Below are 19,374 nucleotides of genomic sequence, written 5' to 3'. Positions count from 1 at the left end.
TCTAGGTGCTGGGCAGATAGACATTGTCCTTCTGTTCTTGCAGCTTCAGCTTACAGTTTAGGGGCCTGTGGCTCTGCTCGTTTCTTTTTATCTTTAGCTATTTAAACACTGTAGAGGCAAACCCCTGAGGAAAACAATTGCTAGGTGACAAATAGCTTGCTCAGCAGAGGCATGGCTGGCTCGAGGCCAGGTTTGGCCTCTGTTTCTGGGCCTAGATGGTCCAGGCCTCCTTCCTTGGCCTGATTGACCACTGTGAGCTCCTTCTGACCGTTTCTCTTTGAGTCCATAACCCTGCCTCCCAACCCAACACCAGTCTTCACGCAAACCTATTTTCACAGCCTTTGCTCCTTGTGGGGCCCGTGAAGAAAGCGTAGAAGTACTTATTTAACTGAGTCTGTGGTTTTAGAAAGCTTACCTGGGCCATTTGAACTGTGGACTTCCATGTGGCGATGTTCCTAAGATTGGACCTGGGCCACAGGGTCTTCTGCACCTAATAAAACTTTTAATCAGATGGGAGTCTGGATGACTTTGAAAAGAAAGTGTTCTGTGCTTGATCCTTTGGCATCAGAATGGAAGGTCCAATATTAATGTAATTAAAAAAAAATGTAATTAGGATACCATTTATTCACGGTGATCTCCATTGGTATTACCTCTGCCACTTAGTAAGGACAATTTTGAAATGCTTCTTTCTCTTGGGAGAGTACATATACAGCATTTTTAGGTGTGTTTGCATGTTTTGCTTTGCTTTTCTTCAGGATTTAGCCATCTCTCTCTTAAATTACCAGGAAAACTAACATGTGCTTTCAGCCCCTCCCCTCACCAGATATAAATCAAGCACACAAATTAGGATAAACTCTCACCAGGTTATGACCTTTTGGTTTCAAAAATTGCATCCCCATGTTGCCGTCATTGTTATTGTTGTTGTTGGGTGCCCTCGAGTCAGTCCTGACTGATAGCAACCCTAGGTACAACAGAACGAAGCACTGCCCAGTCCTGCACCATCATCACAATCTTTGTTATGCTTGAGCCCGTTGTTGCAGCCGCCGTGCCAATCCATCTCCTTGAGGATCTTCCTTTTTTTTTGCTGACCCTCTACTTTACCAAGCATGATGTCCTTCTCCAGGGATTGATCCCTCCTGACAACATGTCCAAAGTATGTGGAACATAGTCTCGCCATCCTTGCTTCTAAGCATTCTGGTTGTACTTCTTCCAACAGATTTGTTCTTTTGGCAGTCCATGGTATATTCAATATTCTTCACCAACATCACAATTCAAAGGTGTCAGTCCTTCTTCAGTCTTCCTTATTTATCATCCAGCTTTCGCATGCATATGAAAAAAAAAAAAAAAGGCGATTGAAAATACCATGGCATGGGGCAGGTGCACTTAGTCTTCAAGGTGACATCTTTGCTTTTCAGCACTTTAAAGAGGTCTTTTGCAGCCGATTTGCCGAATGCAGTGTGTCTTTTGATTTCTTGACTGCCGCTTCCCTGGGTGTTGACTGTGAATCCAAGTAGAATGAAATTCTTGACCAGTTCAATCTTTTCTCTGTTTATCATGATGTTGCTTATTGGTCCAGTTGTGAAGATTTTTGTTTTCTTTATGTTCAGGCATAATCCATATGGAAGGCAGTAGTCTTTGTTCTTCATCAGTAAGTGCTTCAAGTCCTCTTTACTTTCAGCAAGGAAGGTTGTGTTATCTGCATATGGCAGGTTGTTAACGAGTCTTCCTCTAATCCTGATGCTGTGTTCTTCTTCATATAGTCCAACTTCTTGGATTATTTGCTCAGCATACAGATTGAATAGGTATGGTGAAAGGATACAACCCTGGCGTACACCTTTCCTGACTTTAAACCACGCAGTATCCCCTTGCTCTGTTCGAATGACTGCCTCTTCATCTATGAGCACAATTAAGTGTGTTCCTAATGAGTACAATTAAGTGTTCTGGAATTCCCATTCTTTGCAATGTTATCAGTACTTTGTTTTGATCCACACAGTTGAATGCCTTTGCATAGTTAGTAAAACACAGGTAAACATCTTTCTGGTGTTCTCTGCTTTCAGCCAGCATCCATAAGTGGAGCTAAACAAGGGGAAAATTAGCATGGTTTTTCTTTTAGTAATTTTTTTTTACAACAAAATAACTCATTATTAAAACAGATTACACATAACTATTAACTAGTATTACTAGTCATGATTTTGAAAAATATAATACACCTTTCTAGGAAACTGTGGTGATGCAAACATTTATGTATAATCAGGTACTTTACTTTCTCATTCTCAGTTGTTATCAACCCTTTCGTAATCTAATTCTTGGTTTTCTTGACTTGAGTGGGACACCTTTTGCATCCATCCTAAACATGTTATTTTGGAACGAAAAGCCTTCTCATTGTGTTTTCTAGTGTGACAAAGCCCCTGTGGCTTTTGTTCTTGCTCTAAACCCAGAGAGATGCAACCACCTGCTTGCACTTAATTAAAAGGGCACTAAGCACCCATCGGGAAATCCTGGTGGTGTAGTGGTTAAGAGCTACGACTGCTAACCAAAAGGCTGACAGTTCGAATCTACGAGGCACTCCTTGGAAACTCTATGGAACAGTTCTACTCTGTCCTACAGGGTCACTATTAGTCAGAATTGACTCAATGGCAACAAGTTTTTTTTTTGGGTAAGCGCTCATCCATCTTCTACTCCTAGAGGTTTTACCAGAGGGTCAGTTGGCTTTGCTGTCCTTACATGTACTGGGAGTTTGCCAATGTGGGAATAAAAGCAGACAAGAAAGAAAGAAAACCACCCTTGTCAGGGGGACTCAGAAATTCTTATTCTGGTAAGAAAGGGGATTCTTCCCCCTTCCTTGACCTCATAGTCTCTGACTTCTGAAACCAGGTCTCTTCATTGTCATGTTTGCACTGAATGTTGCCTTCACAACAATCACACAAGTTTAAGGACCAAATTGCTTCTGACCCTTACCGTTCATTTAAGAGTTAATGAGTTCAAAGAGGTCCCTGGGTGGCACAAATGGTTTGTAATCAAGTACTAACCTAAAGGTTTGATTCAAACCCACCCCCAACAGTGCCTCAGAAGAAACGCCTGGAGATCTGCTTCTGTAAAGACGACAGCCAAGAAAACCCTAAGGAGCAGCTCTACTCTCTAACACATGGGGTCGCCATGAGTTAGAATCAACTCAATGGCAACGAGTTTGATTTCGGTTTTTTATTAGTTAAAAAAAAACCAAAAACACAGTTTTACTACAATTTAACTTCCTAAAACACATCTAAACACATCTTAGTAAAGTTTTACTAACTGTACGCTAGTCGTCACAACAGTTTTCAGTTGCTTATCACGTGATGAAGCCCTGGTGGTGCAGTGTTTAAGAGCTATGGTGAGCTACGGCTGCTAACCAAAAGGTCAGCAGTTTGACTCCACCAACCGCTGCTTGGAAACTATGAGGCAGTTATACTCTGTTTTATAGGGTCACTATGAGTTGGAATTGACTAGATGGCAATGGGTTTTTTTGGTTTATGAGTCGGAATCTATTTGACAACAACGGGTTTGGTTTTTTTTGTTTGTTTGTTTTTATCATGTGGCAGAGCCCTGTGGCACAGTGGCTAAGAGCTCAGATGCTAACCAAAAGGTCAGCAATTGGAATCCACCAGCTGCTCTTTGGAAACCGTATGGGACATTCTTATTCTGCCCCGTAGGGTCGCTATGAGACTTGACGGCAATGCTTTTTTTTTTTCTCTTTTTGGTTTTATTATGTAGCACCCACCCACCCAGGCTCTTCAGACAAAGAGCAGAAAGAGGGGGCTCTGGCCAGGCATTGATGGGAAAGTGGCAAATAAAGGTGGTGTCAAAACAAATTTTGAAAGCTGGTAAACATCTTGAAGAATGGTGATGGAGGCACACAGCTGGGAGAAAAACTCTGTAAGCTACACAGATTAAGCTCTCTCTAGAATATTGCCTTGGCAAAAGTACAGCAAATTAATTTATTTTAGTGCTGTTTAAAATTACGGTGTTTCATTTGAAGCCCTTCTCAGCTTTGTGACCTTGGTCAGATTCCAAAACTTGTCTTGAGCCTCAGCTTCCTCATTTGTAATAATGAGATTACAAAATGGCTTCCCTAGAGGGTGATGGTGAGGATTAAATAAAATAATGTAAAAACACTGAATGCCTACCTGGCATACAGTTTACACTCAGTATACAGTGGCTGCTGATATTATTTCCACTTGTACTAGTCTCCGATTTCAGTTAGTATTTGGGGTCAAATTGCTTAAGTGATTGACCCTAAACTGGAGATTAAAATTTACCATGATTGGAGCTACTTTAACCAGGCTGTTGTTGTTGGGTGCTGTCGAGTTGACTCCAACTGTGACAGGGTAGAACTGTACCATAGGACTTGGCAATCTATGGGGCAGTTCTGTTCTGCCCTCTAGGGTCGCTGTGAGTTGGAATCAACTGGACAACAACGGATTTGGTTTTTTTGTTTAATTTTTATCAAAACAGATCTCCAGGTGTTTCTCCTGTGGAGTCTCTGGGTGGATTCAAACCATCAACCTTTCACTTAGCAGCCGAGTGCTTAACCACTGGGCCACAAGGGCTCCTTTTAACCAGGCTGGGGCTGTAGAACCTGTGGACTGTGGCAAATAGATTCTGAAGAAGTTTTCAGCTGATACCTACTGCTAGCCAAGAGTAGGGTCAGTAGTTCTAATATTATGATAAAAAAAACAAAACCAAACCCATTACTGTCGAATTGATTGCAACTCATAGCGACCCTATAGGACAGAGCTGAATTGCCCTACAGGGTTTCCAAGGAGTAGCTGGTAGATTCGAACTGCCACCCTTTGGTTAGCAGCCATAGCTTTTAACCACTGTGCCTCCAGGGCTCCAATATTATGATAATATTATGATAGTCCACTTAAATCATATATAATGTGGATGGACCTCGTAAATTTGCATTCATAGATAAAAAAGATCCCTTATTTATATCCTCTATGGCCCATCCGGAGACCCTGTTGCCGTAGTGGTTAAGTGCTACGGCCACTAACCAAGAGGTCAGCAGTTCAAATCTGCCAGGCGCTCCTTGGAAACTCTATGGGGCAGTTTTACTCTGTCATATAGGGTTGCTATGAATCAGAATTAACTTGATGGCAGTGAGTTTGGTTGGTTTTTTTTATGGCCCATCCAACACCAGTTTGTTTCACAAATACAGTAAGTCCAAAACAATGCCCCATAGTCGTCCAGGTGTCTGGGGGTGTCCCAGTTCCTGCGGGAGCTGTTAAGTCACTGAATAACTAAGACTTCGTTTTCACTTGGAACATAGTCCAAGTAAACACATTGACCAGCCCTTTCTAAGGCGCTATAAATGACATCGCTCTTGCTTGTTACGGAAAGTCTGGTCTCACAATCGCACTGTCAGCTTTGCACAACACTGATTCTGCAGAAACAGTCAGCAGCCTGGGCGTTTCTCCCTCTCACTTCCTCTCCTCATTACCATGGTCTGCATGGCAGAAGTGGATCTCTCTGCCGTTCCTCAGGGAGGCCTTGGTGGAGAAGTCACCGATCTTCCTCACATACCTCACCTCCACGATAGTCATTGTTTCCGTACTCAAAAAAAAAAAAAAAAAAGCCGAGCCTTAATTAACGATCTACGGGTTAAGTTGTCTAAGAAGCTGCATACCGTGCCAGTAAACTGTTGCCCTTTCTTTTTTTCCTCTTTCCACAGGACTATTTTTATCCAAGATACTTAGGTAAGCTCAAATCACTACTTTCCTTAGTTGATGTAAAGTATACGCAGTTAGGAAATACGTGCTCCATGTGGGAGAACCAACTGGTCGGAATCCCATTACCATGTTATCCCTGGGAGGAAGATTGCTTAATTACACACTGAGTTTGGAGCTATCCAGAGCACTCAGATCCATAAAACTTGTTTGTTTGATTTGTGCCGTAATGATCCATGTTAACCGAACCTCAGTCTAATGCCAATAGACTCTTCTTCTCTGCTCTAATTCCACACTTAGCTCATTGTTTAGAAATATGATTGATATAGTCCAGTGGTTCTCAGACTTCTTTAATCTCAGGACTTTTTGCACTTTTTGAAATTATTGAGGACCCCAAAGAGCTTTTGTTTATGTGGGCTATATTTATTGATAATTGCCATATTATTAATTAAAACTGAGAACATTAAACAAATTTCTCACTTAATTTGAAAAACATTATGCAGAAGAATGTACAAGCAAACATTCCATTAGCCTCTGGAAAACTCCACTGTATGCTTGTGAGAGAATGAGAGTGAAAAGGGGTGCAAACAGTAAATTTGCTCCGGGTTCAGTCTCACCCAGAGGTGCCCTGGAAAAAAGGTCTGGCAAAACTAGCCATTGAAAACCCTATAGAGCACAGTTCTACTATGACACATGGGGTCACATGAGTTGGAGTCAACTCAATGGCAACTGGTTTTTATTATCATGAAAATAATTTTAACCACACTGACTCTCTGAAAGATGGGTCTGGACTACCCTTTGGAGCCCTGGTGGCATGGTGGTTAAAAGCTGTGGCTGTTGACCAAAAGGTCAGCTGTTCGAATCCACCAGCCATTCCTTGGAAACCCTACGGGGCAGTTCTGCTCTGTCCTGTAGGGTCACGTGGGTTGGAATCAACTCAACATCAACAGTTTTTTTTTTTTTTTTTTTGGTTTGGACCTTTGCTAACTGCTAATTTAATTGGTTTTAAAGTTCTTTGGATGAATATTATATATAATGAGAGAAATATATTCCTAAGATTTTCTTTTTAATTTTGTAAAGTGCATTTTGGCAAATTTTCCGTTGACTTTGTATCCTCTCCGAAGTACCTCGTCTGGGTCCAAACTCTGGCCATGAGTGAAATGAACCAGTCAGTAATTAGTCCTGAAAAGCCCAGGAGAAATCTGCTTTATGTAGGGGAACAGACTTTACTGTTTTTACCCTCTACCAGGCTTGGTAACTTCGAATACACTGGGTGTGTGTCTTGTTGGCAAAGGATGATTAGTTATCCAAATGAGCCCATCCTCCAGATACCGTTGTGTTGCACATAGCCCGTTCACCTGTGCATGTGTGAGCCACAGTAACCTATCGAGTGACCCAGCTGAAGTGGCTCAACACCCATTCTATGCAATTTCAAATCTCGGATCGTCCCTGAATGCACTTGTTCAAAAAGCCAAGTCTTCGCTGCCCAGGGCTCCCACATGGAACTATGGTAAGGCTGTGTCCACTATGTCAGTTAGCTTGGAAGGACTTTTCTGCAGAGCAGGTTGACTATTCAATTAAGGACAGAGTTTCCTTGAAATTGAGGCTTAACTCTCTGACACAGTCAGAAAACTTACTGAATATTATTAGTGATTCTTCTGTACCATGAGAGGAGGAATCTACTTGAGATGCTACAGATAACATGCTTTCACACTTGGTAGTTTTGGGTACTCCGTTTTGCCATTTTGGTTGAGACATTTTCCTGTTTGTCATTGTTAAAATCTTCTGTAGTAAGATTACACTATTAGACCTGGAGGGCTATGTAGCACCCCATATAAATGTGAATAGTCTATGTTTGCAGAGTTGTCTAAAAAACTGCTAGTGGTACTAGTTCTAAAGTCTGTTCTATTGACAAATGATAAATGACACTGTCCATTTCTCTCTTTCAGAGTGCAATAGAAAATATGGATCTCCATACACCAGAAATCCACGTTTTATTACATGCGTTCAGAGTAAGTCTGTGTCCTTTGACTTCCTCAAAGCACTGTAGCAACTTTAGGCTTTGTTGTGGTTTGCAGGGGGAGTCTCAAATATTTCCATTGTCTTAAAGAGCTATAGTATCTTCTTTAGGTCTGCTTCCTTTTCAGTAAGCTTTTCTTTTTTTAAACAAGTAAATTTTGGGTTTTGAATGGGCAATAAATGTACATAGTACAAAATTTTTTAACTTCACAAGGGTATAAACCAAAAAGTACATCTCTGCCTGCCCTTCCACAGCTTGGGCCCTCTCTCAGGAGCAATGGCCAGATGAAATGGGAAAGTAAAGAGCCCTGGGGGCACAGTGGTTAAGCTCTGGGCTGCTACCAAAACGTCAGCGGTTCGAACCTACCAGCGGCTCTATGGAGAAAAGACCTGGCAATCTGCTTCTGTAAAGATTACAGCCAAGGAAACCCTATGGGGCAGTTCTACTCTGTCACATGAGTTACTGAGCCAGAATTGACTCGATGGCATCCAGTGATAGCAACAATGGGAAAGTGGCATTGCTGTCACAGCCCAGGCTTCTGCTCTGACCAGTGGCCAACCTCATCATAAAAGGGGACGCAGAGCACAACTCCTGTTTCTTTTCTTTGGAACAAAGGTGCTTGTTAACTCAGAGGAGTCAGAACAGCCGTCTTGGATTAAGAAAGATAAGAAGGTCTGGGCTGTTCCCTTCTAGCCCTGTGTGACCTAAAGCAAGCTCTTTCTGTTAAGCGTTCCCAGGGGTCAGATTCTGTGACCTCTATGGGGCTTTAGGTTCAGGTAGACGTGGAAGCATCACCACAACTTCAGCCAGTCATGTGTTCTTTGACTTTTTTAGCAGTTTTTTTTTTTTTTAATTGTTATTTATTAGATTATTTTAGTTTCTGGGTTGAAAAAAATTATCTAATGTTTTATGTTTAAGGCGTCCTGGTGGCACAGTGATTAAGAGCTACGGCTGCTAACCAAAAGGTCAACGGTTTGAATCCACCTTGAAAACTCTATAGGGGCAGTTCTACTCTGTCCTGTAAGGTCGCTTTGAGTCAGAATCGACTCGACAGCAGCAGGTTTAGTTTTTTTGTTTTTATGTTTAAATACATGATCCATCTGATATTTCTTTTGATGCAACGAATGAGGCAGAGATCTAGATTTAGTCTTTTTTTTTTTCCAGATAATGTCCCACTTGTTCTAACTCCACTGATTTAATATTCTGTTTCATCCTCAATGATTTGAAATGCCATCTTTCATCGTATACTAAACACCGGTGGGCATTTGATGCATTTTCTGTTTAGTTTCGGTGCCTGTTCATGCTTCAGTGCCACTGTTTTTATTACTGTAGCTTATAATATGTGGTAAGACAGGTCCCCTCATTAATACTCTTTTTAAGTATTTTCCTGACTCTTGCTTATTTTTTATATGAACTCTAGAATCATCATATTTACTTCTAAATTTTTTTTTGATGTTTCTAATTGGGTTTATGATTAATTTATTAATACATCTAAATGATGTTGAGTCTTCTTCAACTAGGGGGGATTCCTTTCAACTTGTAAAAGCCTTCTCTTTTGGTCTCTTTGAGCACTTAAAAAGTTTTTTGCATATAGGCCTTGCACTTCCCTTGTTAAGTTTCTTTCTGGGTATTTCGTTGCTGTAGCAAGTAGGGTCATTTCTTCCATTCTGTCTTCTAACTTGTTTGTAGATATGAAGATTATTAATTTTTGTACCCAGTCACCCTATTGAATTATTGTATTTTTAGTAATAGTTTTCAGCTGGTTCTTTTATGACTGCTGGGCATAAAAATCATATCATGTATAAATAATGATAATTAAACTTCTTTTCCACTTGCTACACCTTTACTTCTTTGGTCTAAGGCTATTGATTGGTTTCGCCATAGCAATGTTTAACAATAATGGGGACTGGACATCCTCGTGGTGTTCTCGAATTGAACAGAAATATTTTCAGTGTCTGTTCATAGGTGTCCTAATCTTTGTAGTGTCTTTAATCTTTCTTACATAAAGTGAAAGAAGAGCACTTATTAAGTACTTTTCCCAACCATATTTTCAAGGCTTTTGCTTCCTCGTTCAAATTAACGAGTTCATGCCAGTGTTGCTTGGTGGAAAGAGCCCTGATTGGCAATCCGTAGCTGTGGGCCCTGGCCTCACCTCTGTCACTAACCAGCAGTGTGTGCTTAAGCAAATCCCTTCGCCTTCACAGCATCATTTCTGCTTCTATAGAATGAGGGATGTAAGTGTTCTCATCACACTCCGTTACGACTTCCCACCTATCAGCTTGAGTCCCTTCGTTAGACTAAGACTAAACCCCTTGAGGGCAGGCACTATATGGCAGGCACTGTTGTGGGCTTAGGCCGAGCTGGGCACCTTCTGAACACCCAGCACAGGTTTGTCAAATGAATGAAGGAATGAGTAAAAAATTCTAAAAGTCTAGGCTTAGGAGATTAAATGAATGGCAGTGTTTTTCCTTGATTTGTCTTCTTCCTGCCCATATCTCTGAGTCCTATTCTCAAAGAGCAAGTTGAGAAATTTTGTTGGTGGTATTTGAGCCCAATAATTACCTGAGTTTCACCCAAAAGAGAGGCGAAAACAATCCTGGTTGACTTATTTCCTATGTGAGACATGTCCTGGCATTAGAATCATTTAAGGTGTTTTGAATAGCAATGATTATTTCTTAATGAGAGTCCAGACTTTCTCTTCTGGATGATGGGCAACCTTGGAGATTGAGGACAGGAAGTAGACTCCCAGAGTTTTTGCTTTCAGAGGTGGTATTTAAAGGATGAGTCTTGTGCCGCTGCTTTCACTGGATGTATTAAATGTACTTCTACTGCTCCGTTTTCCCCCAACAATAACTGAAGCCTTGCCACACGTAGCACTGCCTCCCACACCTGGTTCTGTATTCGTTCCTGCTGTTGACTAGCTGTGTGGCCATGACCAGTCTCTCACCTCCTCACCTCTAAAAGTAGAAGACATTTTCCAAAACTAGAAGACATTTTCCAAAAGTATGGTATGGGGTCATTTTTTTGCACACATCAAATGATGCCTAATTGTTAAGAAAGTACTCTGAAAACCTAAAATATGGCACAAATATGCCTGTTATTCTTATTGATGAGCCATATGAAGACTACCATATGATAGTCTTGGTTAGACTCACTCATTAAAGGAAAGCATGAAGTACCCCCCGCAAAAGTCACCCCAGGAGGAAAAGCACAGTCTGCACTATTGTCCTTGTTGGCACCATCTACAAGCCTGAGCTAAATGGACCATGAGGATAGCATTTTAAGGCAACTTTATGTTTTCGTCATTGTTTACCTTATAAAGATAGTCTAGTTTTCCTGGGGCAGTTTATAATTGCTTGAGTTCTTTGGTTATTCATTATTGTTAACATTAAAGCAATGGCCTTAAAGACATAATTTCTTAGTTTCCCAAAGAGCCCAAATTCAGTCCAAGCACCAGCCCCTAAGGTGGTTTTGAGTTTGAATCCCACATGGGTTCCAGCCCTGAGCCCAAGGCTCTTTATGGTGATGACAATGTCAAGAGCTGACTGGGAGGATCTGCATGGCCCCACACCCTGACAGGGACAATGGTATCAAATATGTTGTTGTTGGCTACTGCTGAGTCTTCCCGGGCTCATGGTGACCCCATGCACAACAGCATCAAACACTGCCTGGTCGTGAGCCATCCCCATGATGGGTTGTGAATTGGATCATTGTGATCCGTAGGGTTTTCATTGGCTGATTTTCTGAAGTAGATCTCTGCACCCTTTTTCCTAGCGTGTCATAATCTACCTCAAGAAGTTTTTTACTTAAATCCAAGAGTCACCTCAGTTTTCATTTCCTTCATTTCACATGGACAGTTCTAACTTTTTCTCATCAAAGCTAAACGTTCTCATCATGCCCATTCTGTATTTGGCATGAGGACAAATGTTTGAGGTTGGTTTTAATGCATAGGTTTTTGTTAGTTCTTTTGCCTTCTTAGGTTTACCTTGAGAAAGTAGCTTTCATTCAGGCTTTGAGTGAGGTCGTAAAAAACCCGTTGCCATCCAGTCGATTCCGACTCATAGCAACCCTGAGGCAGTGGTTGCTAAATTCCCCAGGTCTTTCACCATCATTCTCCCCATGAGGGAAAACATCTTTGCCTTCTTCACCTCGGTCAAAACAAACACAGGGCCTTGTATTGTAGTGTGTTGTCCAGGTTATAACTTGTCATTACCCTGAAATTTCGGTGGGGGGAGGGGGGCGGAGTGCAAAAAATAACTGAGAAAGGCATTCTGTTGGCAGTCAGCAAATGTTTCACATTCCATTCCACAGCAACAAACTAGTTCCTTCCTCCCTTTCCTTCAACACAGCTTTCTGCCAAGGCCAGGATAAATCCTTTATCTCCTAAACAGCTCAGTCTGGAGGCCCAATGTCCAGGGCACAGATCAGCCATTCAGCCCAGAAATCCTTCTGCCAAAGAGGGTGGCCACTCAGGGGCTTGCCAAGAAGGTGGCTAGTTAAGTGGATGGCCCTTGGGGCCTTGTAAAGGTTTTATTTCTTCATCTGCTTTTCCTGAATATGGCAACTTAATTCCACAGAAATTTTGAGTACCTGCTGTGTATCAGATAGTCCTCCTTCCTTTTATCCTTGAGGTAAATTTTCCTGCTGTGCTCACACAAAGGGCAATAAATAAAAAGAGGTGGTGGGTGGGGTTCTTTCAGGGGTGGGTGCTGTAAAGTTTACTCACACTGTGATTTCGAGAATCTCTTGATAAAATTGTTTGTCTCCCTTTGCCTTCTGCCACCCTGGTAGAAGTTGGTGTTTGGCCCTCAGCCTTAGGGACACTGGGACTTTTAAAAAGGGATAGTTAAGGCATTCTTGGCAATTTCAAAATGAAGTTAAACAGCTCTTTGTGTACAAATGTATAATAATATACTTCTGAAACAACATTAAATCTTTCACCAGATATTTTAAATAGAAATACATACCATCTCCTAAACATCCAACCCACAGTGCGATTCAGTTGGAGACGTTTTGTTGAGTGGTGGCTGTGGGAGAGAGATTAGCTTAATAAGCTGGGTTCCCATCCTGGCTGGGGTGCTAGTGGGTCAGGGGGACCTATGAGACTAAAGAAATACTTGCTGGACATCTCTTTATCAGGCTAAAGATACACATATCAGACACCTGGGCTCTGATTTTCCTGTAGGGGAGCTGTAAGTCACAGGTGGTCAGACAGAACAAAACAGTTATTTGCATCAGATTAAAACAGAGAACAAAGTCGTTAACATTAGGTCAAAACAAAGTTATTAACAAGGGTATGTGAAGGAGGAGGCAGGCCAAGGAAGGAGAAAAACTTAGAGGTTCATCATGGCGTTAGTTATGCCAAGCTCTCAGTCACCCATTTTGAAAAAGGAGAAAGCATGCTGGGGAGTGTTAGGGTCACAGCGTGAACACGTGTAATGCCAGCGTTAAGCCAAGCAATGGCAGCATGGGAGCAGAAGCCAAGGGAACAATGTTGAGGGAAGGGATTTAGTGGTTTTACCTGTGAGCTCATGTTGCCGCAGTGTATGATGCGTAATTCCCTAATCGTGTTTCTCCATTCGCCTGTTATTTTGATTGCCGGACACAATTCCTACTTGCTTAAGGGTAAAAGGCATTTATGGTGATCTGCCAAAAACAACTGTGCGATTACTTCAAGCTGCTCTGTTTGGTTTACACTTGCAAGTGTTTTGTTGGCTGTAATTAACACAAAACAAGCAAACTTTAAGGTGTTCCAATGAGAGGTCACAAAAAGAACCCATTAAGAGACACCAGTTCCAGTTATTCAGACACAAGACAATTCTGCAGATGCCCTGAGAAGCCTGAGATTCTCTGCCTTGGCCTTTCTAGGAAAGAGATGGGGGTAGGTGTTATCCGATAAGCTTAATGCCCAGATTAGGGTTGGGATAGAGGTTACCCAAAGTACAGTGGAGTCTTGAAGCTGAATCTGAGCCAATGAGACGTGGTTAACACATAAACACATACAGCGTTGAAATTCTGAGACTCACTGGCTCACTCACCTTCCTTGTGCCTGGCACTAGGTACCCCCTAAACCCAGCTGGGTGAGGGAGGGAAGTGTTCTACCAATAATTCACTTGCTGAAAACCAAGAGTCAACACTATGGTCGACAAGCTGTTTTCCAAACTTGGCATTGGACTTGAAATATCAGTCATTTTAAAAATGAAGTACCCGCCCAGCAAATCCTCACTGTGCCTCCTCCTAAGGACGGTGGGGACCCCCTGCCCAGATAGACAGTGACACATTGTTCTAAATGGCCGCGTTGGCTTGGATGGTTTCAAATGACAGGGTAGATCCTCTATAAAATATGGAATGAATGGGTGGCTTCAGATATATACTGGGGATGGGGTAGGGGGCAGGGGAAGGAGAAACTGAAGAACCCATGCATCTTTCGTCACCCCGGCAATCAGATGACCCCTTTTAAAAGCTACTAACCTTCTACATTATTTAAGATGGGCTATTCACATGTAAGAAAAATATACACAAATTATGTATCATGTCTCTTAGTTTCCTCCTAAGAGCAAAAAAAAAAAAATAGCAATTTTCATATTTTGGGTAGGCCATTTAATACTTCTGGGCCTCAGTTTCCTCATAAATACAAAAGAGCAATGATAATAACTTGCTTCAAATGTAAATGAATATATAGGCTCCTTGGAAAAGAATCATTGTGACCTGGCTATCAGGTGGTACTAAAACGGGAATTTAATATAGGGTTGCTATGAGTCAGAATTGACTCAACGGCGCTGGGCTTGGTTCTTTTTTTTTTGGTGGGTCTTAGCCACTGCTCAGTGCAGGGCTGACCCAGCTTCTGACCCCTGAGAGGCAGTGGTGTCACTGGTGGTATGTAGACTGCACCGGGTGACACTGTCAGAGGGGGTGACACGAAAATAACTGTCTATAAAATTTTCGTGCAGTATTTCAGCAGAATTTGATTATTTTGTATGAAAATATCCTTGTAGTTAGTTATAACAACAACAAATTTTTTCATAAGCCCAGCTCACATGTATCAGTGTACCTACAAGGCTGAAACCCTGCGCTCATTTACTTTTTGAACCTACTAATGTGCTCCCGTCAGAGCTGTCATTCTTACCCAATTACAGTGACACCGTGAACCACACGGTTTTGACTGATACAAGCACATGCTGTTGTGTGTTGCTGCCAGTGTTTTTATAAGTCGCTGATTTCGTCACATTTTCTGGTGCCTTAGTTACAATATCGTGGTAATTAGCATGGGGGGGTGACACCATGTGTTATCGCACTGGCTGACACCGGCCCTAGTGATGCCACTGCTGAAAGGGCCTGGGTCTGCATGCCCAGGGCACTAGGCAATCCCTTTTGCCCTTTATTACCTTGCTTGCCATTTGCCGAGACCTGGAATTTTTGACAGTCAGTTGGCTTGAGTGACCACAGACTAGATGCCTTTGACTGAAAGCCAACAAAATAATCCAGAGGAACCAGCTTTTGTAATTGTCAGTGCAGTTAAGATCCACATACCATGGGAAGTGGTTAGTGACCACAGACCGGTTTACAGTGGATCACCTAGGTATCAAATTCAGGTCTTCCAGAGCCAGTATTTCTACAGCGCCTTCCTCTTCTAACTGTAATATATAGTATATATAATGTATAATACAATATAAACCAGTCCCCCAGTCCTTGTTGTCATGGATTCCCCTGTAGCTCAGAGGCTGGATAAGTAATATTTACATCTTAGAAGGGAAGAAAATAAAAGAGGGAAAATGTAGTGAATAACTTGGAGATGTTTAATTATCTGCAGGAAAAGAGTTCACTCATGAGCAGGAGACAGTCAAGGAGCAAAGGCAAAAAAATGGATTTAAATGAAGGATGAGAAAGAGAAAACCAGCAGATGGCTGGGGACGGTAAATCACGTTAGCACACGTGCAAACTCCGTGGTGGGTGCGGAACAGAGAGGTCAGCCTAGACCAGTGTCTTTGAGTAGGCTGGTTAGCATCAATGGAAAGAGTTTCACTTGTTGAAAGATTCTCTGGGAAGCCTTGGCAGTTCAGTCATAGCACCTGCAAGGCAAGCTGTCTCTAATATCTGCCATTGTTCTTCCTTTAGCGTCTACATCTTCTTCAGGCCTGGTCTGTGCCATTTCCCTCATCAGGGTTTCTCCAGAGCCTTTGAGGAATATTACAAACCCATTGTGTTTGTCTGCAAACACTAACCCCTCCTTAGGCAGGTTGAGTCTTAACCGTTACTAAACAGTGTTTTGACACCCACTCCATCCAGTTGCTTTAAGATACATGTTGTTGTGCGCAGCCGAATCACTTCCAACTCATAGAGACCCTGTAGGATGTAGTAGAGCTGCTCCATAGGGTTTTCTAGCTTGTTCGCTTTACAGGAGCAGTTTTACAGGTCTTTTCTCCTGCATAGTAGCTGAGTGGGTTCAAAGTACTGACCTTTTGGTTAGCAGCTGAGTGTTTAACCATGGTGCCACCAGGGCTCCTTTTAAGATGCATACAGTGTTCCAAATTAAACTGACATGCTGGTGGCGATGACAGAAAAGTGGACATGTAAAGGCCATCTGGTAGAGCCTTCCATCCTTCTAGGCTCTTCTGAGCTTCTACCATGCCCACTTCTGCTCTGACAGTGGGCACTGTGAAAGGATTCTTTGAGTTCTGTGTATAATAATAGCTGTTTCTCCCAGGCCCATTTGGCTCTAAACTTCCCAAACTTGAGTATTACATAATTGTCGCATTCGGGTGAGCTTTCCTGTCTGCCGCTGTGGTATTGTTTTTGTTGGGCTCTCTGTCATGGAAACGTCAGCTGTGTTTGTGAGAAGCTCCTCCCCACGTGAACAGCTCTTTTGAAAGCAGCTCCTTTGGTACAATCCCTCTAACCATAGAACCCTTCAAACAACAGGTTGAAATGATGCGAATGATTGGTGATCTACTCAAGATGCCCCGCTTTGCTTGTCAGAGTTTGCCCCCATGGGTGATGTTTGTTTAGATGTGTTGTCCTTGTTGCATTGGTGGACCCAGGGGAGCAAAATGCCAGTCACTGAGCTTCTGTTAAGGGTGATGGGAAAAGTCCTGAATGGTCAAGGGTGATGGTCAGACAACATGATGAACCTGATTAATGTCACCGAATTGTACCTTTGAAGGTTGTTGAAATGGTAGATATTTTGTTACCTATATATTTTGTTGTTGTTGTTAGGTGCCGTCAAATTGGTTCCAACTCATAGTGACCCTATATACAACAGAACAAAACACTGCCCAGTCCCACACCATCCTCACAATCACGGCTGTGTTTGAGCCCATCGCTGCAGCCACTGTGTCAGTCCTTCTTGTTGAGGGTCTTCCTCTTTTTCGCTGACCCACTGTCCTTCTTTAGGGACTGCTCCCTCCTGATAACACGTCCCAAGTATGTGAGATGAAGTCTCACCATCCTCGCTTCTAAGACGCATTCTGCCTATTCTTCTTCACCTATATACTCACCACAATAAAAAAAAAGAAGAAGAAATGCCATCACTTTGGAGTTACAAGACAATGTTCAAAGTAGGGCTCCTTTTAAGGGGTACCCAGCCATTTAAGGGGTACTAGGGTGTTAATCAGACAATAAATTCCAAAGAGGCCTTACAAAACCCCCTCCTGCCAGTGGGGAATTTTGGCCTTAGAACTAGAGTTCTCCACATAGCTGTGGCAGGCAGGCACATTGCTGGAAAAGGACGGTGTGTGCTATCATAGCCACGGCCAAGCCCTTTGGAGAGAATGTTCACAAAGGTTGATGGGCTGGTGGGGAGTTTTGAGTGGGCAGCCCCAGGCCTAGCTTGGGAAAAATCAAGAAATTACCATTGGGGATGATGGAATGTTTTGAATTTGTCTGGAAGCCCCTTGGGTCAGCCAGTGGGATTCTATTTAACTTGCTCCTTGGGAGGTCCTCTCTGAGCTCACTGCAGGAGAGCCAAAGGCCTACTTCTGCTCCTTCACCCCAGCTCCCTCAGAGTGCCAGGGCTGCAATAGTCTTTCCATCTGGCTCCAGTGGGCTATGGCCTCTCCCTTCAGAGCTTATCTGAATTTTCCTGGCACAGGCCCCTGGGACCTGACCAATCTCTTCCTGTGCACCCACTCCGGCCCCAGGGGTGGGAACCCTGCACAGGGCTGGCCAGAACAAGGAGGTGCATTTGACCTGCCTTGGCATTTCCCATTCAAAGCTTCTTGCCAAGCGCTGGTCTTCTCAGCTGGGTGGCCTGATTATGAGGCCATGATCCTACTTACTCCCCTGTAGCTACACCAGCCCAGGCTAAGTCGGGAAGCTATTGGGAGCAGCTTTTCTGATGATTCGTTCCTTCTTTGTGTCTTGTTTATCTCAGATTTGCCTGACCAGTGTACTCCGAACCCCTGCAATAAAGAGGGCACGCAAGTCTGCCAAGACCTAATGGGCAACTTTTACTGCCTGTGCAAAGCCGGCTGGGGAGGGCGGCTCTGTGATGAAGGTAAAACCGCTCCCCTCCTTGTGAGTGGAGGTGCTATCCGGCATGTGTTTTTCCACTGTGCTATGAGATGGAGAATGTGTGTGTGTGTCTGTGCGTCTGGGTGTGTGTGTGCGCGTGCGTGTGTGTGTGTGTGAGAGACTAGGGCCAACACACTCAGTAGGACCTCCCCCTGCAGGGCTGCTTGAATGGGCCCAGGAGGCAGAGAGAGGCTCCCTTCAGGTGTGGGAGGTGGATTGGTCCCTCTCCTACCTTTCTGGCCCTCTCCCTGCCTTGATCCCACCTGGGTACATGGCTGCTGTACTGCATGTGTTCTGGCAGAGATATGGGGTAGGGGGAGGTGTGGGAGTTGGTCCCCAAGGCTGTCCTGGGATCAGGGCCCTCACTGGCTGACCTCTGTTCAGCCGGGAGGATCTCTGTAGGCCTACTCAAGCCTCCTCAACTTTGTTGGTCCTAAAGTCTTCCAAGAGCGTTACACTTAGCCAATGCTGGGAGGTGCCTGGTTTAGCTCTTCTCGGACAGGGGACTCTTCCAGCATGAGAAGCCATGGGGAACACTACAGCCATGAAGGGTTTGCTTGGAGCAGAGTCAGCTTCTTGAGAGAATTTGGGAGGAACTGGACAGTTCCTCTCTAGAAACAGGGCTGGGATAAAATGAAACTAGGTCCCTGTGTGGCAAAAGCCATTAAACGCTTAGCTACTAACCAAAAGGTTGGCAGTTCAAACCCACTCAGAGGTGCCTTGGAAGAAAGGCCTGGCAATCTGCTTCCGAAAGGTCACAGCCTTGAAAACCCTATGGAGCAGTTCTACCCTGAAGCATATGGGGTCACCATGAGTCAGAGCCAACTCGACAGCAACTGGTTGGTTGGTTGGTTGGTTGGTTGGTTGGTTGGGTTGGTTGGGTTGGTTGGTTGGTAGCCACAGCATGAAGGGATAGAAACACCACAGTGGAGCTTGGCAGCTGTGACTTCATCAAGTAGCCTGATTCCAGGCAAGTCTGCTATCCCTGTTGGCCTCAGCTTCCTCTGATGAAAAAAGGTGAGGGAAGTAATTTCATCTCTGACATCCTTGGAATCTGCAACTATGATACCAATAAATAAACATGAGAGAAAAATACCCCAGGGCTTGGTTAAAACCCGGAGGCATGATCCTTGGATGTTG

At 43.3% G+C, this 19,374-nt stretch overlaps 1 protein-coding gene across 1 annotated transcript in view; it reads left to right on the top strand.

Moving 5' to 3' along the window:
• GAS6 (growth arrest specific 6) overlaps nucleotides 1-19,374 on the top strand; it is a 77,570-nt gene that overhangs the window by 23,070 nt on the left and 35,126 nt on the right. Inside the window, exons 3-5 of the mRNA XM_049856237.1 lie at nucleotides 5,711-5,735; nucleotides 7,655-7,717; nucleotides 18,095-18,217. Of these exons, the coding sequence (XP_049712194.1) occupies nucleotides 5,711-5,735; nucleotides 7,655-7,717; nucleotides 18,095-18,217 (211 nt within the window). The remainder of the gene's footprint in view (nucleotides 1-5,710; nucleotides 5,736-7,654; nucleotides 7,718-18,094; nucleotides 18,218-19,374) is intronic.

This window comes from Elephas maximus, chromosome 17, assembly GCF_024166365.1.
Source record: "Elephas maximus indicus isolate mEleMax1 chromosome 17, mEleMax1 primary haplotype, whole genome shotgun sequence".
Taxonomy (NCBI): domain Eukaryota; kingdom Metazoa; phylum Chordata; class Mammalia; order Proboscidea; family Elephantidae; genus Elephas; species Elephas maximus.
This window is presented reverse-complemented; position numbering and strand designations above follow the sequence as displayed.